The sequence below is a fragment of the Elgaria multicarinata genome, chromosome 2 (genome assembly GCF_023053635.1).
Source record: "Elgaria multicarinata webbii isolate HBS135686 ecotype San Diego chromosome 2, rElgMul1.1.pri, whole genome shotgun sequence".
Classification (NCBI taxonomy): Eukaryota; Metazoa; Chordata; class Lepidosauria; order Squamata; family Anguidae; genus Elgaria; species Elgaria multicarinata.
In genome coordinates, this window is record NC_086172.1 from 60,396,814 (window position 1) to 60,418,360 (window position 21,547).

The 21,547-nt window shown below is 41.4% G+C and overlaps 1 protein-coding gene across 1 annotated transcript in view; it reads right to left on the reverse strand.

Annotated features, from left to right (window-relative positions):
- Nucleotides 1-634: 634 nt before the first annotated feature.
- Nucleotides 635-21,547, reverse strand: part of THSD7B (thrombospondin type 1 domain containing 7B) — a 440,833-nt gene continuing 419,920 nt past the window's right edge. Inside the window, exons 21-28 of the mRNA XM_063118635.1 lie at nt 16,331-16,476; nt 14,624-14,783; nt 12,851-13,024; nt 12,354-12,449; nt 7,818-7,900; nt 4,152-4,344; nt 1,699-1,786; nt 635-716 (exon numbers count right to left, since the gene is read on the reverse strand). Coding sequence (XP_062974705.1) covers nt 635-716; nt 1,699-1,786; nt 4,152-4,344; nt 7,818-7,900; nt 12,354-12,449; nt 12,851-13,024; nt 14,624-14,783; nt 16,331-16,476 — 1,022 coding nt within the window. The remainder of the gene's footprint in view (nt 717-1,698; nt 1,787-4,151; nt 4,345-7,817; nt 7,901-12,353; nt 12,450-12,850; nt 13,025-14,623; nt 14,784-16,330; nt 16,477-21,547) is intronic.

Genomic DNA, 21,547 nt, shown 5'->3' on the forward strand with positions numbered 1-21,547 from the left:
AAAATTTCGATAATGCGTATTATCCTGCTTCCTCTAATGGCAGGGAAATCATATTGTTTTCCCATCTAAGAAACCTGGTAACTGAAAACCAAGGGAATTCCAGATATTTTTTGGAAAACATATGAATCAGCTTTACAGTTCCAAGTATAACTCAAATGTAAATGCTAGAAACTCATTGCTGAAGAGGTGAAGAATAAAGAAGCTTGCACTAATATAGTGCATAATGATGCAGTGTCCAATTTGTCCTTTACAGTAAATGTCACCTTTTTTTCCACAGGATTGTCATGCTTTTAAAGGTAAAAATCATTGTAAGTCTGTAGAATTACTGGTTTGTCCTTATTCCCATTGATAAACAGGAAGAGATGCATTTCTAAGGTCGTCCTTAGGAAGTGTTGCAAAGATACAGAAAGTCGTTTAATGCCTTGTTGAGAGATCAAAAGGCAAAATTATCAAGTTTGCGAGTTGCATTCTGTCCAATTGTATCATGGGATTCTTCCAAAAAGCAAAAACAAAACCCAAACTGAGATATTTGAATCTGATCACAAAAAAGAAAAGAAAAGAGGGGTGGGGTGGGGTGGGGTGGGGTGGGGAGCAATTAAGGCAGTCGATGTTTACATTTGGATTTCTTTCCATGTTACATGTCAACGTCTCCATCATAGCCTAAGGTCAAACATTTCTGCTGTGGGGGAGCATGTTGCTGCTGTTTTGGCTTTTTGCTAAAAGGGAAGAAAGAAATCTCTTTAGGAATCTAAAAGTATTGAAAAATATGCTTTGGGTATGATCCAGCCAAAGTTAAACACTATTGATTTCGAAGGAAGAGTTAAAGACATCATTAAATATTTTGTACTGAAATCAATGGGGCTTAAAAGTGCTTACCTTTGACTGGGTTGTGCCCTTTGCAAAATTGGAACTTTGAATTGCAGCTATCGTTAGTTATTTCCCCCATGCAGTCTGAACATACAAAAACGGACAACTCTGCAATTCTATAAGTGTGTTTACAAATACCCTGAAACAAGGAAGCAATGTCTGCTTCAGCCCTTTACTGAGCAGCATCTATCATTGAGGTAGAAGACCAACCAAAGAAGTTATCTCTGTTTGCAAGCTTGCATCCAGAAGGCTTTTCATTTTTGTTATTAAATCAAGATTCAAAATGCAAATTGAAAAATGAGAAAACTGCCTGTATAACAGTGAGAAGAATGAATATGGTTCAACATTATGCTGGCATTTTATTATTACAATATATCACAATATGTCCAAACACTATCCAGTGTTTCACAGAATGTATTTCTCTGTTGCCACTGCAACAGTTCCCACAACCGAAGAGACAAGCCACTGCTGAATTTAAAAACTAGTTTGTATCTTCAGCAGTGAAACCTACTGCAGTGATATTCTACATGCATATGCCTTCTTCCTGTCCCAGCTTAAATGAAAGTATAAGAAGTGGTCTCAGTGCATGCCTTTATAATATTAGGCTAAGAAAACCCCAAAATAATGTGAACAAATGAAGACGTTTTCAAATGCCACATTATTTCTTCATTGTATCAAACAGGGGAAAAAATGTTATCTTGAAATTTTATCCTTTCAAGTTATTCAACATTTTTATTTAAATTATCTTTATTTGAGTCAATTCACCTTGCTTCCAAGTAAATGTATAGAAAAAATAAAATGAAGACAAAGGCAAATACACAGAATACGTACCAAACAAGATATGAGGTGAAGATTAGGGAAGCTATAATGAGTAACCCGCCGACTGATACTCCATAGACCCAGATTTTAAGTTTTCCATCTGGGACAAGTAAGGGAAGAGAAAGAAATGAAGGAAAATGTAAATTTCAAACATTTTTGTAGGTTGAAATAGCAATGCAGGTTGGACTCGCTGGCCTTATAGGCCCCTTCCAACACTACTATTGTATGATTACTATTCATAGTAAATGGTAATCCAGGTCTCATGCAATGGCAAGATGCAAATCCCTAACCACGGCCTGTGCTTCTCTCTTTATAGAAATAACCCAACCACCAAACTCAACTTCAAAGCTAGCACACAGTTGCTGCAGATGAAAAAAGCATGCTTAAATTTGGTGTTTTGCTCTCACCGGTTTGCAGAGGTAATTACATTTCAATCAGCCTTCTTCAAATTATGCCAGAAGCTGCGGGGAGCTTTCACATTCTCACTACTAACTTAATGCTACCCTACTTATGTGATTTAAAGCTTGCTAATGACTGGACCCCTTTTCAATTGTTCAGTATCCATGGGCACCGAACATGTGAAGGCACTCTGTAGAATATGCTGGTGAACGCTTTCCCTTGTTTGCTACTGCTTGGGCCTGCCATGCTTGTTCAGGGGTGGAGGGAACACTATGCAATGCATCTATAAGTGCACAGACACCCTTCACACTGATGCCGATCATGCGTTGTCTAGGAGACCTGTCTGACATGTACATCATTATCTGGGGTAAGGATGGACAGAGTCATCACCATCCAGTCCTTCCATGCGCTCGCCAAGCCTCTGCTGCTGCTTGCACCCCTGGATCCACTCACTACAAGCCGAAAGAGCGAGTCCGGCAGCCATCCATCCCATAGCGAGCTGCTATTTGCATAGAAATGGCGGCTCAGGGATTTCCATTAAAGTAATGCTGCACAATTGGAAGCCATTTACGCAACATCACAGGCGAAAATGCTCCAAATCAAGCTCCTGGAATTGTCTTAATGTTGATTGTTTGACATTGCTTTAGTTATATGTTGTCTGTGTGTGTGTGTGTGCGCTGTTGTTTACATGGCTGTTTACATGGTTGTTTGTAAACGGTTTGACACTTTGTATAATGTATTTTTAATGGTTTTTAAACTTTGCAAGCCACTCAGAGAGCTTCAGCTATTGAGCGATATAGAAATGTAATGAATAAATTAATGTGGGGCCCTCCAGAAGTTGTTGTATTCCAGCGAGCATGGCCAATGGTCAGTAATGGTGGAATTAGTAGTCCAGCAACCCTTGTTCATAAGACACCTTAAACCCTGCTGGTTAAGACTTTTGGTTAAGCATCAAGGTTTAAGGTGTCTTGTGTGATGCGTTTTGCTAAGCCCTGCTCACTCACTAACCACATTCGGACCACCTGCAGCAAGGTTAGCAGCTCTAACCATGACTTTAAGTGTTGTGTGCAACAGCATGGCTTGTGGTTAATGCTAACCCCAGAGAACCACAGTTTTGCTAACTACAGAGCCTGAAGTGTTGTCTGAACTGGCCCAAAATGTAGTACACCTCTGAGAAATGTTCAACTTGGCCTGTGATTTACCCAGCAATGTATGTGTCAAACGCATCTTTGCATCTATGATTAAGCCATGCTTTCCATTTCTTTCCTGAAAAGGGACAACGCATGCATGCGTGGTTCTGGATGGTTGTTACTGTGTTCAGTTGCTCCTTTTGAGAGTAGTAATCTACATACAGAAACAATTTTCCGCGTGAGATCAACACCACCAAATTCTGGTCTGTAGGTATGAGAGCACATTGAGCACTGTGGGCACTGTAGCGTATAATTATGACTTGTTGCCGGAGTCAACTACTTGTTAAGTAAAGGAAGACCAGACTGCTCCACTGAATCCTCCTGCCTTCCAAACATGTGATCAACACTGTCAGCGCTCATAGTGATGATCACATCTTGGGAGAATGGGCAGCTCCATAAGCACAGCAGCAGGTGTGCAACCTTCTGCTACATTCACAGTCCTCTGGATTGAGAGCAATATGATTAGGACCCATTGTAACACTGAAGTGTTTGACAGCTGCAATTAGTGTTGCACATACACCGCTGTTATTGCAGGAAGTATCATTGTGTATATTGGCCCTTTGTGTATTTTTTTCCCTTATGGTATGACAGTTTCATCTTCTAAGGGATAAGTGTATCAAACTGGGTAAATAATGTAAGAACTGTGAAAACATCATTAGCTGCAACAAATCTGGAACTCTAAACAATGATATTTTGCACATTTTAACAATGATTGTATTTCAATGCAATTCATTTCATTATGTCTCACATGAGAGGTTGCATATTCTATAGCATTGTTTGCGATTATATGATCCACTGAGCATGAACTTTATGTTCTGAAATTTAAAAAACTGATCACAGTACATTTTATCTTCTTTTTTCCCTTTATTTGTTTACCTGGGTTAAAAGGCTGAATTGACCATCCTTTAAAAATGTCATGCATTTTTGAGTTGACAGGTTTATGTTTTGCAGCATTCGTTTTAACATCGGCCTTCTTATCTTCTAAACCGGGTACCTTCACACAATAATCCAGGAAACCATTTGATCTCATTATTTCTCTATAGCCTCTCTCACAGCCACAGATGCCACTCTAGGTAACAAGAATGTATACAATACTGAAGTCAGTTCTCCCCATAAAAACGCATCACAAAAGATGTTTCTGCTGAGAGGTTTCTGCCTTTTTACCAGCTCACCAAATGCCAAATGGTTTATTTATATGCCCAGCCTATCCCAAAGACTTAAGACAGATTTCCAATACTGTATGAACTGAGGGGAAAAAAAATCTGATTCATATTAAGCACAGTAAAGCAATGGGTGGTCTGTTTCTTTTTCACCTTTTTCAGATAAAAGGTTGCAGAAGAAACACTGAGCACAAAATCCATCTCACAGAAAGATCACACTACTGAAAACCCTGCAACATCAGCAAGACTGACAATATTATTTTTCCAGGTTAAATAACACATTATTATTTACCTAAGGCTGTGATCCTATGAACACTTACTTGGGAGAAAAACTCGATGGAACTTACTTCTGAGTAGACATGCTTAAGCTTGCATTTCACTATGTGTCAACATTCAAAGATGGAAATGTTGACAGGAGCAACTTGCACATTTCAAAGGCAAAAGGAAAACAGAGCTTTTACAAGATGTAATATACTGGCTGCATTCTTAGCCTCATACATTAAAGTCACTGGGAATTGTCTTGTTGATATTACTTAGGCCTTAGCTAGACCTAAGGTTTATGCCGGGATCATCCCTGCCTGTTCCCGGGATATCCTGTGTGTCATTCACATGAACAAGATGACCCCGGGACGATCCCGGGATAAACCTTAGGTCTAGCTAAGGCCATAGATCTTACTGAGGGCAACGATTCCAGAGAACCTTGGAATTAAAAGAAAATATCCCTTGATACATTAAGAGTAGTTTGGTTATGGCCCATGGTATGGATACTGATGTGAGGAGTTCGCCTTTTGCAGCAAGGGGTTCCCTAAGCAGGTAAAAAGAGTGAGATGGTTTAGGACTTCCTGTCACCCAGATGATATACCAAGGTGCTCACCACTGTTCACTTCTTTCCAGTCCCCACACTGTGCTTGCCTGTTGAAACCATATCCTAGGGCCCAAATTCTACCTACTAGCACAAAGCACCCCTAGCAGTGTGGAGTAATGTGTGTGGGTGGGGTGGGGTGGGGGGAACCCTGTCCCACAGCCAGTCTAGGCAAGGAGCAGAAAAATGTCTACTCGGCTGGCACAGAGGTGATCAACTGATCTTGCACTGCCAGCAACCGTGCGGGTTCCTTGTTGCTTAGCCTTGCGCTGAAGCTGTGAGGATGTCTGCCACCAGGGCATGCCTTCCCACCAGCTAATCTATTTATATGGTTCAGGGGGCATTCCTCTTCGGTTGGGGCAAAGCCCTCCATCCTACATGCAGCAGTGAGTGGACCAATATTTGCAGCAGTGGTTAGCATCTGTAGTTCCTGGTGTGCTTCTCGCTTTTCCATACCTGTTTTGAGAATGTGTGTAATGGTATGGCAAAAGAACACTGCAAACATGAGTGTTATGTAATGTTTGGATGGACAGCTTCAAGTATAGTAAAAGTATACTGTAGCAACAGAACCTGCAGATTTGGAAGGCACACCTTTCCCACTATTTCCTGACCTTAATGGCATTACAAAGATGTGTAATGACTGTTTTCTGACTGCTTCTACCTCGATTTTTTATTTTTTTATTTTTGCATCTAAGGGCCCTATTTGATTGAGTCGAATTAGATGAACCCATGCCTATGTAATGTATCTGTTGCTTGACTGTACCATTGCATACTGAAGCTGGAGATTTGGCTGTATAAATGCAAACCTCCCTGAAGTACTCATAACCATGGCTTTTGCAAAGGTGAGTCCCGTCTCACTATTCTTTTAGAGTCCTTTGAGAGTATCAAGGAACATGTCTGCAGGGGTGATTTGACAGGCATTGGTTACTTGGACTTGCAAAAGGCTTTTGACAAGGTTCCTCAGAAAACTTAGCAGTCATGCTAAGGTGAGGTCCTTTAATGGATAGGTAACTGCTTAAATGTTGAGATCATGTGGGGAGGAACATTTCTGCATTTCTTTTATCTGGAAAAACAAACTGAAAATCATGGAAAAATGGAAAAATAAGCAATATTTTATTTTTTATTATTGCATTTATATCCCACCTTTTTTCCTCCAAGGAACCCAAGGTGGCATACATAATCCTCCTCCCCTCCGTTTTTATCCTCACAAAAACAATCTTGGACTAGACAGGCCTTTGGTTTGATCCATCACGGCTCTTCTTATGTTGATATGTTTTGCATGTGTATAGATTATGTGGGGGAGCATAAAACATTTGATCCCACACACTTAAACTGAAAAGTTTGAGACACACAACAGATACATCATGGCTTGTATTCATGAGTTTTATCTCTCAGTTCCCCCAGGAAAGGTAAATCCAGCCAGCCATTTTCAAAGTGTTAACCTTTCAAGATGGCCATATAACAGGAACCAGTTATCTGTAGCATCTGCCATGGCATAATTAAAATTTTACCACTCTCCTGCCTTGACAAGGCATTGCCTTGGTGGTGGTAAAATTCTCCTCACAAAATAAACAATGCTAAACACTGGCTCTCCAAGTGTTGAATGCCTTGTGGTGGATTTACCACTTGGTTGTCTACATTCACCTTTCTCTGCTTATATTGCCTGAGCATCTCATGACTATTAAGGACAACATCAATAAGGTAGTAGCCTCATTATTATATTTCAGTGTCCCAAGGATAGTGTTGGGGTGAAAATCTGCCTAGGCCTGCGACGGCAGCAGATGCCCCCATATCCATCCCTCACGAGCCCAGGCAGATGTGTCCAGCATCCGCCCTGACCTGTGCCCTATGCATTTCCCCCTGCTGCATTAATGGTATATCTTTTTCCCCTCAAGGTGCTGTCCACCATTAGAGTGGAGGAGAAAAATATGTGATTTACCCAGCCTTGAGGAGATCACGTTCCTTCCTGTGCCAATCAGGGCCTTAAAGCCCTCTTAACCTTGCATTTAGAGGGCCTTTAAGGCCCCGATTGGTATGGGGGTAGGGAAGGCAAAGCAGTTTCCAGGGCCTCTAGAAAGTGCACAATTCCCTGGTATGCTGGAGAGGGCCGGATGAGCAGGGCTCGGCAAACTCGTGGGGCGAGCCCACCATGAGTTCTCTACTCCCTACCCAAAGAATTATCAAGAGGGCAAAGGAACATGGCCTCTGCTCTCTGGTTGACCATGTGAACAGAATCTTGGACTAGACAGGCCTTTGGTCTGATCCAGCATGGCTCTTCTTAGGTTTAGTAAAACCAAATATACGGTAACTCACAGTTCCCCACACACATGCCTCATGCATTTCTTTTACAATTGCATGGTATATATTAAATTAATTTTTTGGAGTTTCCCTCTAGGTGGTGTCCTATACATACCAAACTACATTTATTGTACATTGGAAAGTTTTTTTAAATTCTAAAGATAATTTATGATCTATCAACAGTATTAATTTTGATTATGTAAATAGCACTATCTTGATTACCTGTGTGCAGTAAGAGAAGGGCTTTTTACAGGCTGGGCTGCAATGCCTGGTTGTAGCTGGCTGCATCTGAACAGAACAACCCCCTGTAAGACCAATTGTCAAGAGAAAACATCAAAATACATTTCAAAATGAGTTAGGAATGTCTGCAGGTTACTTTGCTGTGCTGCAACTCTGCCTTAACAAACAAACAAACAACAACAACCCCTAACAGTGTATTCATGTCATTCCCAAGGTACTCTGGTATGGGAAAGTTGGAACATCCATTCTGCAGACCAGGAAGTATCTCTCACACATTTGGGGGGGGGGGGAGGTGTCTCTTGCATCAGCTGATATTTGTAAGTGTAAACCCAAAGTTGTAAAATATGAATGCAATGAACACGTGTTTAAAAGTGCATGGATTGTAAAGCTGCAGTTGTTAGCAGAAATGGCTGAGCAAACCGAATCTTGCATCTGGGTTACTCAAAAATGATCCAGGTTGTCATGAGGAAAAACTGGAAGAACAGCTTGCGGATGCATATGAACACAGGGCATTGGTTGAAAAATATGTGAAGGTCAGTTTCCTTGAGCCTCAACTGGAACATAAGAAATCGCCATCACCAACATTAGATTTGCTACTGAGCTACCTTTTTTCAATTATAGCATGCCATGGATTCCTCACACCCATGTAGACAGGTGTTTTTTTTAAATCAAACAGTAGAACTTAGGAGACGTTAAGGAAAAAATACCAGGGAAATCTAGGTCTGATAGTTTAAGTCTGCCAGGGTGGACTATCTCAAAAGAAAAGCAATTAATTGTCCTGAACCCCAGTTATAGGCATGGATTCATGAGCAATTGTATATAAGGATATATCTTTATTATAAGTCTTAACAGTTTGACCCCATTCCAGTTAAATAGACAGCATTTCAGCAGAAAAATAAAGAATCAAAATGAAAATCTGTCTCCCTCACCGTCTCATTATTCAGTTACTGATGACTTGGAAACAGTTTCCCCAAAAATGTAAGGTAGTTCCTCTCCTAAAAATTCAAATAAGTTTAATACTGATGATGTCGACAAGGCGCTTCAATCGGTCTGTCCCACTACATGTAAGCTTGACCCTTGCCCATCCTAGCTAATTCGATCTAGCAGAGGTGGATTGGGTGGGTGGGTCCAGAGAGTGGTAAATGCCTCCCTCTGTCAGGGAGTGGTGCCTGCTGCCTTGAAAGAGGCTGTAGTGTGCCTTCTCCTGAAGAGGCCCTCCCTGGACCCAGAGGTATGTGAGAACTACCGCCCCATTGCTAATATCCCCTTTTTGGGCAAGGTGCTTGAGCGTGTGGTGGCTGGGCAACTTCAGACGTTCTTGGAAGAAACGGATTATCTGGACCATTTCAGTCTGGTTTCAGGCCAGGGCATGGCACTGAAACGGCCTTGGTGGCTCTGACTGACAACCTACTCCGGGTGAAAGACAGGGGGAGTGCTACCCTGTTGATCTTCCTGGATCTCTCTGCGGCTTTTGATACCATTGATCATGGTATCTTACTGGGTTGGCTCTGCAAGATGGGAGTAGGAGGCACTGTGTTACAGTGGTTCCACTCCTACTTGCGGGACCAATCCCAGAGAGTGGTATTGGAGGATTCTTGTTCCACCCCATGGCAATTAAGCTGTGGGGTGCCACAGGGTTCTATTCTGTCCCCCATGCTGTTCAACATCTATATGAAGCCGTTGGGTGAAGTCATTAGGGGTTTTGGGGTTGGGTGCCATCAGTATGCTGATGATACTCAGCTCTACTTCTCCTTGTCGTCGGAGTCAGCTGGGGCTGTGAGGGTGCTGGACCAGTGCCTGGAGGCTGTAATGGGCTGGATGAGGGCCAATAAACTGAAGCTGAATCCTGATAAGACGGAAGCTCTGTGGATTGGTGGTTCTCGAGTCCGGGAATTGGGTAAGTGACCTGTTCTGGATGAGGTGGCGCTCCCTCTGAAGGAGCAGGTACGTAGCTTGGGAGTACTCCTTGATCCATCATTGTCACTGGAGGCCCAGGTGGACTCTGTGGCACGGAGTACTTGGGGTCATCCTTGCCTGATCCGCCAGCTACGGCCTTTCCTGGACAGGGACAACCTAGCCCCAGTAGTGCATGCACTGGTAACTTCCCGATTAGACTACTGCAATGCACTCTACGTGAGGCTGCCCTTGGAGACAATGCGGAAGTTACAGCTAGTGCAAAATGCAGCAGCTAAACTGCTGGCGGGTACATCTTATAGAGCCCACATAACACTGGACTTAAAAGAACTGCACTGGCTTCCTATACGCTCCTGGTCGGAATTCAAGGTGCTGGTAATGACGTTTAAAGCCCTAAACGGCTTGGGACCTCGATACTTGAGGGAGCGCCTCTCCTTATATATGCCTGCCCAAGACCTTAGATCTGTTGGAGGAGCCCTTCTCTGCATCCCACCAATGCAACATATATGTTATGATGGGACAAGGGAGAAGGCTTTCTCTGTGGTGGCACCCCGACTGTGGAATGCCCGATTGGCGCCAACATTGATTTCATTTCGACGCCACGTAAAAACATGGCTTTTTAACAAAGCCTGATGGTTAAACTCACTGGCGCATTGTTTTAACTGCATCTATTGCTTTTAAATTATATATTGTTTTAACTTGGATCATAGTTTAATTTATTTTTTACTGTGTATATTTATTGTTTTATCTGTACGCCGCCCTGAGATCTTAGTGATATAGGGCGGGATATAAATATTTTAAATAACTAAATAAATAAATAAATAAGCCAGGCTACAAAGGCCCTCCCTCCTTTCCATCAAACTCTTCCAGGCCCAATCACTTGCAAACCGGATCCTCAGGCATGTCCCCTAGTTCACTTTTTCAGACTCTGTTTATTTCCCTCCCAAATGAACAATGTTACTATGCTATAAACTATGGGAGTTTTCATGCCCAATCAAAATCTTTATCTCTTCATGAAAGAGGAATATGTTTGCCCTTGGTTTACAGAACATCCTGTCTGATCTCAAGATTACATTTTCAACAACAAAACCCAAACCCAAACAGAACTTCAGAAGGCAGAAGTTCATAAGTAGATCAGCATGGTTCTCTCCTCTCACTTCCATTAAAAGTCAGGACAATTATCCATCCTTAAAACAAAAATTTTAAAAAATCAATGGTAGCCATCATAGGCAATTGCTCATTATTGTGGCAGCTACTGGAGACAACAGTTCACACAAGCAGTGTCTCCAAGTGAGTAGGATGGTAATGAGAGTCTGCATTTCCATGTGGTTCTGAGGTGCTCATATGAGGACTGCTAGGAACAGTTCTGTGAGAATTTCATGGGAATCCCAAATGATTCTGAATCCACACTTCCAAGAGTGTTTCTAAGTGCGAGGTACAAGGGGGAAGCTCATGGCATGAAACAATGAACAGTACAGAGATGAAAACTGTAAGAATTAAATATTCCTTCTTGTACCTATGGATCCTCATTTTGTCTCTGACAGACATTGTGATGGTGAAAATGGTTGTTCCAACTTATGCACTTGGTCCTTTCATTCTGTTGGCATTGTTATTTGAAGTAAGCCCAGTCTATACAGCAGTTAGATCAGCCTTTCCCAACTTGCCTCCTTCCAGATGTGTTGGACTACAACTCCTAACATCCCCAGCCAGTTGCCCATTATATCAAGCCAGTCCAATACATCTGGAGGGTGCTGAGATGGGGCAGGCTGAGTTAGATAATGCACATTCATAGCAGTATTTTCCAGAGCAATCAGCTGGGATTCTTTGCTCAGAAGAAACCTTCCTGCAAAGAACCTTCTCTCTGCATGTGCCACAAACCCCTATATATTGTATGGCTTGAACTTTGCGCGTGTTGTACTGATTAAGTGCACAGATTCCTCCCTGTGCCAGCTGGTGGAACTATTATTTTATTTGAACTATTTATATCCTGCTTCAGTCAAAATGGATTCATTCACAACACTACAATAAAAACAATAGCAAGTGAAATGAACAAAATATGACACAGTAAAAATATCAGCACCATAAGCTCATATTGTAATAAATATCCTGAACAAAACAGCAATGATTTCAGTATCTTTCTAAAAGACAGCAAGTATGAAACCTAGAGAACAAACTGACAGAGAGCATGTTTCAAATTATATGAGATTTTGGTTTCCTCCCAAGGTTGATTCTCTGGGCTAAAACAGACGTTAATTTAAACCTGTCTCTAGCAGCTATGGGTTGTTGCTGTTTTACTCTAGTGTAATCTAGCTCTTAAAAGGCTCTCTACCCACTTCCACTCCATGCTACACTCCAGATCTGGATTGGGGGCCCTGCACCTACTTTAGGGTAAAACTAAAAAGAAGATTTAGCTGCTAGATAAAGTAATGTCGCCACTATTGTGGCCCATGAAAAGAATAGCAGAATGTGAGTCAACAGTTGTTCTTCCTCTCAAACATCTTTATAATTACCAATACTTATTCCTTCTCCCCATTCCCCAGTACAAGTTGCAGGTTTGGTACATTTCTATGGCATTTGTAGCAGCAGGCTTGCAGATATGCCTACCTGTGACATTCATCCCATCAGAACGCTGGCACCACGCTGTGCGTTCATTATCTCGCCAAAGACTTGTTTTCCATACATAATTGTAGCACTTCCCTCCTATAATCCAAACAAAGCAATAGTGATCAGTCTTCAAGCTGGCATTTATTTATTTGAGATGTATCCTTCTTCTCTTTCAAACAAAACTAAAAATTGGCTAAGAGACAAATCATTACACAAACCAACTCAAAACATGCAAAGGGGACACACAGGAGGATATTTGGTTTACTTTTCTAGAAACTTACACTCTGCAGGTTTCCCCCTTTCCCCTTTTTTCCTCTTTCCAAGGACTGGAAACATTGTTCGTCCTTCCCTATGTTTTCCTCATGACTGCCTTCTAAATGTTTTTGGTACGTGTGTGTGTGTGGGGGAAAGGACAATAAACAACAACGACAAAATAGTATGCAAGGGAACATTTTTCTGAGATAAAAAGAAAGGGCTGAAGCTGAACCATTCCCTACCGGAGCAAGGCCTGGTCTCCAACTCTTGTCCAGGGCAGCTGTCTTGGTTTTCAAAAGACTGAATTATAAATGTTCTTGACCGAGACTGACGACCCGTAGTCTCAAAGCTCCTGCCATCTATGCACGTTAATTCGCAAGAGCTCCACTCTGACCATTCTGTCAAATGACAATCACCTACATGCAAGCAGAAGGGGAAAAGAATGAACTATGGCTATACTAGTGTTTGTCTCTCATTTTTTTCTGCATCATAAAGTTAGGAATTACCCTAGAGATCATCTAGACCGACTCTCTGCTCAATGCAAAATCAGCAAGGCAAAATTCAACTGCAGCATCCCTGATCGATGGCTGTCCTGACTCTAGTTAAAACATTTTCAGTACATATAAATTTACAGCTGGGGGCAGGGGTGGGTGGGTAATGCCAGTTTTGTCCCAAAGTTCAGCATATCTTGGTCTCCTAATTATGCTTTGAAATCAGTTTCTTAAAAACTGCTTTAGATGATGTAAACTGATCATTGTAAGGACACCAAAGTTTGTTTGTTAAAGTAACTTCCAAAACGCATTTTGTCCCGGTAACATTGGGACCTGGATTATGTCTTGGTTGCATGTGTTCTGGGGTGGGAAGGATTAGGGTTCTAAGGCCCACCTCCCCTTAGGTGCCAGGGAAAAAATATTATTATTATTATTATTATTATTATTATTATTATTATTATTTGCATTTTTATACCGCCCAATAGCTGAAGCTCCCTGGGCGGTTCACAAAAACCCTAATTAGACCTTTTTACCACTTTGGAGCACTAACAGTTGTGACTTCCTCCCCCTACTGCTGCCACCATGGGGACAGGGACAGGCTGCATGTTGCCCACTTCTGAACTATATGGTGTCTGATTTATTACATCAGCACACAGTGCTCTGCATGTTCAACTAACATCCATGTGTTGCTTGTCCACTTGGCTGGTGCGCCACTTGTATGTTCCGTAAACGTGAAATAAAGCTGAAATGTGCGGGCTGAAGCTTTATCTGTTGCAGAGAAGGCCTGGGAGCAACCATGGAGGTGGCTAAAGCTCTGGCCTTTGTGTGAAGGAGTTCTTAAGGACTTCAGGTCTGTGGCAGCCCTCTAATTCCGACAGAATTCCACATCAGGATTTATATTGCCTTTCTTAATACAATGCAGATGTAATATGGCAAGATTTTATAGAATTGGCTTTGACTTAAATCAAGGGTGGGGAAGCATTTCTCTGTGAAGGACTGATGCCCCATAGGAGTGTCATTTGGGGTTGTAGCTGATGTTGGGCAGGGCCAAATCTGACTGGGCAGAGCAAGAGCCAAAAGTGGGAGGTGTCTGCAGCAATGCCACTCCCTCCCTCTGTCTCTCCCTCTCTCTCTGTGCCACCCAAAATTAGACAAAGGGCCACATGAAATTATGCTGAGGGCTACCCCATGGGCCATCCCATGGGCCACAGGCATCCCACCCCAGCCCAGACCAAGGGACTAATTCAAATTGAACTTTGTGTGACTTGCACAGTAGCCATGTTTCGGTTTGGATGGTGATCAACCAAGACAGCTAGCATGTCTTGCCCTGGTGCTCTGCAGATGTGTTGGATTACAACTCCTAGCATGTAGTCCAACACATCTGGAGGGCATCGGGTTGGGGAAGGCTGCTGTATAGGGTTATGCTACAAATATAGGTCACATTATGGTGAAACATTTGCCTTGCCAAACATGGCTATTGAGTCGTAAACCTGTATCGTCAAAAGGACAAAACATAGACTTTACCTGGGCAAGGCACGGAACATGGAAGCTGCAATGCACCGTCTTTAGATGGAAGCTCTCCGCAGAGAGCAGTTTCTACTTGTTTAGATGCTGCTGATAAAGAGCCATCGTGTACCACACAGGTGAGGTTACGCACTTGAAATCCGTCCCCGCATTGCCCACCCTAAGCGAAAGAATAGAAGTGTATGGGACTAAAATAGTTCTTGCCACATTAATAAGAAATGCTAAGTATACTGCATAGATCCCTGCTCCTGGAAGCAATCCAGGTAGATTGTGTTCAATGCTTGATCAGATGCTCAAGAGGGTAAGAAGATGGTAGACGTCTTTCTTATTTTTGGTACAGCCTCACATATTTCTTCTGCTCATGGCTGATGGTGATTTGTTGTGTCTTTCAAGGATCTGTGCACAGAGCAAAGGTATCCTGTGTGTCAGACCCTTAAAAGGAGTCTCTTTAGTGGTGGCAAAGAGGAGGGAAGGCGCTCTCTCATTCCTCTTGAGACTTACCTTGAAGATAAACTTTTACAGCAGCCTTCCCAGCTCTGGTGCCCTCTGAATGTGTTCAAATACAATTCCCACCATCCCTAGCCTGATCACCCATGCTGGCTGGGATGATGGGAGCAGTACTCCAATGCATCTGGAAGACACCAGGCTGGGGAAAGCTGTTCTAGAAGTAATAATACAGATCACAGATGGACTAAAAGTAGGATGACCATATGGAAAGGAGGACTGGGCTCCTGTATTTTTAACAGTTGCATAGAAAAGAAATTTTCAGCGGTTGTAATTTGTATGCATGCAGCACCTGATGAAATGTCCTCTTCATCGCAACAGTTAAAGTTGCAGGAGCCCTGATCTCTTGACCAGATACAAAACAAGCCATATTTCTTCTGCCATATTTCTTCCCATTTTTTGTCCAATTCACCAGATGTGATGAAAGCTAAGCAGATTCCAACCTCTCCCCACCCCTGCCCCCACAGCATGAAAAAAATGAGCGTGGAAAATCCAGATCAGTTTAAAGTTAATGCTAGATAATGGATCAGATGCTTTAGATGAAGCACAATCTAAGAGATGAATGGGGATGGGTGGAAAAACACATCAGGCAAATCAATGCAAGCAGAATGCAGCATGAAGACAGAGAGGGCACGCAGGCCTCTGGTGCTGACAAAGCAAAGGTATACGTATTTGATGCTTCACAATTCACGTCAGCGTTTACATTTTCAGACCATTAAAAAAAAAGAAGTAATCATCCTAAGCAGAAAAGTCATACTCAGCACTTTATGCAACAACAGCTTTAAACCATACTGTTTCAAGGCCTTTCGATGTAGTGAGACAGGCTACATAGTGTTCGGAGTGCAAAAGTCAATTTCCTTGGTGGCAGGATTCTCTGAAATTAAATCATGCTTTGATCTAGGTTTGCTGCTGTAAAAAAGATGTATGATGCTCATCTGAGTGCTATTAGAAAAGTCCGTTCCTTTGACCTTTGCTATTAAATTAGCTTTTAATCAGCTCCTTACTTGCATTTATGATGCATTCACTGCGAATTGATCTGAACCTCTCCTTGTTTTCAATAATATTAAAATAACACTGCTCTGTAACGTTTAAAACATATATTAAATGGTCTTAAGATTCTGCAATATGTAGATATCAGCTAAGTTCATTTTCCACCTGCAGTGCTAAGAGGATGTTTTTCAAAAGTCAGCACAGAATGCATACCTCGACTTTGCAGGGGGGCCATTCTCCAAGGACCCAGCTGTAGCAGGGTTTTACCACACAGTTTCTGTATTGGGTGACTTCAGCTGGGCAGGGCCTGCCTTCTCCTTGGGCTGGCATAATTACGGATCTGGTCCGTAGCATCTGACCTAAAGAAGCAGAGAGGATTATCCTTAAATGTAACATACGTTGTGTTAGATGAATTCTCAAACTCATCCTTGGAGGCTCAAACTTCACACAAACTCAACGCAATCTTATAAGAAAGAAAGAGCCTCAAATCTAAACTTGCGTCCTACCCAACCCATCATGTTTCTATGTAGGCCTTCATTGGCTTACTCATAAATACAGATCAGCTTATCGCAAATTTCTCTCCTTCAAATTGCTGCTCTGAAGGCCACCGTTTCAGAAACCCGTTGCAATCTATCCCCCAGTAAGAAGTTAATCAAATACCCATCAGAACTGCCTAATGGCAGATTTAAGTACCTCAACAAGTCTTGTTCTTAAATCTTTGTAAATTGGGCAATAAAGAGGGTAATGAGGGAGCTCCTCAGGCACATTGACCCCCACATGGGCAGACTCTTTGTTCGTAAGGGATCTGATGGAAGCGTCCTGAGATTATAGCAGTGCTCATGGACTGAAATGGTAGGGATGTAAAGGCTTTCCTCCATTTGAAATTTGTAATTTTCCTTATGTATTGCGGGTAGGGAGCCTGAATGGGTAATTTGGCATACCAAGGAGCAAGAGGACTTGGCCACTCTGCTAATGGGAGCATATTATCATTCAGTGTCTGAAGACCGTAATTGGACTTGTCCTGTCTTTTGGTTGTGTCCTGCCTATGGCAGATTTACCCACTCCCTGACTTAATGAGAGCTGTTGTTGGATGCTCAACTTGATAAAGACACAAAGCCTGCCTATTTAACACAATCTCCAGCATGGCACCACCACCATTCAGGAGGCTCTTTCGATTTCAATAACAAGCTGCCTTCTAATTGGAATAATGTTAGAGAAAACATTTCTTGCCTGGGCCGTCCCTCTGTGTCTGGGCAGTCAAGGATTAAAAAATGAGATTGCTCATACTTTAATGAATGGCATTCGGCACTATTATTCCAGCAATGGTAACCTAATTTCTTTTTCTATTCTATTCACTGAGTTAGGGATATTTCACTGAAAATAAATAGCTTCTTAATGGAAATTGTAAAAATGGTTATGGACAGTAATGGCCATTACAGCAGTTGCAATTTTTCAGCTACGATAAATGTAATTTGGTCATAAAATGCAAACCAAACACCCCCCCCTCGGGGGGGGGAATACAGTGAAAACGTACAGTAATTGTTATTGTGAAACACAGCTCTGTCATAATTATTAATTTTTTGTAATATCTCACACTACATCATGATTTGAGTTTTTAATGAAGTCTATCATATATACAAGGAAATATTTACTAGGAAGCATGTTAAGATACTGTTTTAAGATAAATGCATGATTAACTTAAAACATCAGCACGGGTTTACTAAATAAGTCCCCAGACAATATGTTATGCTCTGCCTTTATATCCTTTGCAAGCTATCATTTTTATGAAGGTTAATTATGAGAAAGGAAATGAGCTTAATAATAAGGATTTCTGTTTGTGCAATCATTCATTATGATCTACCTTATCTTTATTGATTAACTTGCCGTAGAGGAACATGAAAGCAGCACTATATGCTAGTTTGTCATCAATTCTATTAAGCCTTTGCCTAAAGAGATGGAACTTAAAAATGAGTTTAATTAAGGAAACAGCAAAGCATTTCTATCAGCTGCTACTAATTAACAAAGAATAGCTGACAAGCTTCAGTGAATAAAACATATATCTATCAGTACAGATTCATCTGTGCTTAGGTAATCATTCATACTGACAAACATAGCTTATTATACTGTGATTTGTACATTATGATACAGGTTGATGTCTATGATGTCCTGTTTCCCTTCCTTTCCCTTTTTTTATTGCCATGTTTCCACCCACCTCTTAGAAAAACCCAGGGTATCCTAGAAAAATCTTATCTGAATGATTTTAATTAGATTGTGGTAGGAAATTGCATATAGAGCTTAAATGGAAAAGCTGCCACAAAGCAGTGTTCCTTGGGACAGGATTATTCTACAATCCTACACATAACCAGTTTCTTTTTTAATATCATATTTTTCAGTAGAATTTATGCAGCCTAGCTGTGCACAGGATTGCAGCCAATATTAATTATTTTACCCATTCGCAGGTTTAGAGTTCTCTCAAGAGCCTCTGAGTACCACCAGTTCCCTTGGAAATTGATAAGGAACCCCAGCATTTTATAGTCAAAATGGGTTTTTAAAGTTAAGTCTATTGAAGCAAAATCCTGAAAAGCTGTTTGAAATTAATGAAGCCATTTGCTTTTATCCATGCTGTGATTTGCATATCCTTTTGGCAAAATTCAAATTGGGAAAATATAATTGTAAATGTTCACTCCTGAAATAAAAAGAATGTGCTTTTTTAACTGCAGATGCTACAATAACTATATGTTACAATTGTTACCCATTCCTCATTACCATCTCAATATTTCTCTGGTCTCCCTCAAAGCAATCAGCCAACCATTCAACAACCACAGAGAGGGATGTCCCCCACCCACAGTGCCATAGAGACCAAGACTGAGGCCTACAGTAGCAGCAACCAAAAGAAAGACAACAGTTCTTCTGTGGGGTTCCAGTGTTCTGAGCATTTCCAGAGTACACAATGCAATGTAAAGGCGTATTACCAAATGTCAAGACACGGTGATGGTGACAACTTTACCTGTTGCTCCTGTCATGAGGTTGTCAAAGGTATAGGGATGCTACGTAGACAAAATGGATAGTAACTTCCATTTCTTTGAGATGCCACCAGAAGACAATCAACAGCTGAGAAGTTTAATGACAACTTCAGCCATGTGTTCTACTGATGGTTAGTGGCCAGGAAACCTCTCAAACTTCTTATAACTCATATCAAGTATCTTCACGAAAAGAGATCTCCCATTGAGAAGGGTTATTCACACCACATTGCACAAAGGCTTAAGGTAGGGGTGCTGAACCTCTTTCAGTCTGAGGGCTGAATCCCATTTTGGAGATGACGTTGAAGGCCACATTACAGTGGTGGGTGGGCTGAAGGCAAAAGGATGGGGACAAAGGCAAAAGTGGCAAGCTGAAAATACCAGCATGTTTTAGTTTCAATTTCTTACTGCCAGTAAGTAACCCTCATTTCAACTTTATAGAAGGAGAGGAAAAATTGCACAAAAGCTGAGAAACCACCAAATGATTGGCAGTCAAGGGGAAGGGATCATGGCCATTTGGAGAACTCTAAAGGACTGGGTTGGGACCCAGGAGGATCAGATTTGGCTGCTAGGCCTGAGGTTTTGTGTCCCTGGAGTAAAGTCTGCCTCATAAAAACTGTGGAGAACTAAGAAGTGGAAGAGGAAGGCCCCAGCAGTTCAATATCCTCCTAATTGCCATCTGGTTATTGCTGCTGAGATAAATCCAACAATCGGGATGCCTCATGCACCCATGTGTGCAGTTCTCTTCAGCCCATGGGAAATTATAGCAAGGGACTGAACGAGGGAACCATGTATTCTGAGATTATGATGCTTCACTGGAAAACTTGCATTAAGTTTGCGTTCTTTTTTCTTTTTCACTTTGCTGTCGGTTTCAGCCAGAATCACAATTAGAGGAGTGCGGTCATAGCAAGTGCTAGCAGAGTGGCACCATCAGAACGCCCTATGTGTCAAATGCTTTTTGGATGAGTAGCTAAATGAAGTATTTCCCCCATCACTATTTTTGATCAGAAATACCTATTCTTCTCGGGTTTGTCTCCTATTTGCCAACATCTTTCCCTACATCCTATAAATAAATCATTACAAAATGAAAGTAGTGAGTGACTCAGGTTTAAAAGAGTTTTCTGAAAGAGGTGGGCTCCTTTGGGATTATGTGCTTAAATGGAATCCATAAACTCAGTTTATTCTCTTTCTTTTTCTTACTCTTTCTCCACTCTGGTAACATCCAGTGGCAAAAACACTTCCTGAAAATCTTCACTGCTGAAAATGGTCACCTTAGCCTGGGGTTCAGACAGAGCTTCGGCTTCCAGGCAATATAGAAATAAATAAATAAATAACAATAAGTACACATTCTCCTTGGACACAACATGGACATGCATACACTGCACAAGTACAGCATTATGAAGAATATTTAACTATTCAGAACCATAATTCTGTGGTGTTGATAGATATTGCTAATAAAGAATAAAGTAATTACAGTTACTAAGGACTATGCTTTAATGCTTTATGTGTGTATGTTCTGTATTTTAGAATTTTAAATTTTGTATACTCATTTTTATCTTAATTTTAGAATTTCTGTAAACCGCCCAGAGAGCCCTGGCTATGGGAGCGGTATATAAACGCAATAAATAAATAAATGTGGGATGCCGGGTGTGAGTCATGGCAGTTAAACTGGCTTCAACCTGGTTTAAATGCATAGTGTAGATGTGCTTCCTGTTTAATTATAAATGAAATTGATTATATTGAAACATCTGGTATGGACAGAATACAATGGTACACTCTATCTCCAAGATTTGGATTCAGGTACACTAAGAAGCCAGATGTTCAAACTTAGAAAATAGATATGCAGGCATCTAGGGCCATTTTAAGCCCTATTGCTCTTGCTGTGCCTATGTATTGTGGATTAGGCCTTTGGTCAACTCGTCTAAGAGCACGAACACACACACACACACACACACACATACTTTTTTTAAAAAAAAAACTTACAAAAATGTATACATGTGAATCTGTGAAGAATGTCCCTTTAAGGAACTGTTCCATTATGGCTTTGATAATTTAAAACAATTTCAATCACAAATAGTTCATTTCACCATGACAAGCTTGCCTCTTCTAATTTTCAGATTGGCTTTACATCTTCTCCTGTATATTACAGTGTTTTGAGTGAAACCCCAATAAGAAATTTAGCTCAGACAGTATTGGGAAGCTGCATGACTTTGATTTTTCTTATATGTTAATGGATTGCAGAACCTCTGCATATGCACTCTTTACTATGCATGGAAATTACTCTTCTGAAAGACTAGATGGGCTATCCCATGGGGAACCAGAATACACTCCCATAGCTTAAAAATTGCCTATCCAAAGTAATCTGCATTTACAAAGATTACATGCAGGAAGTCTGCACATACATCTTGAA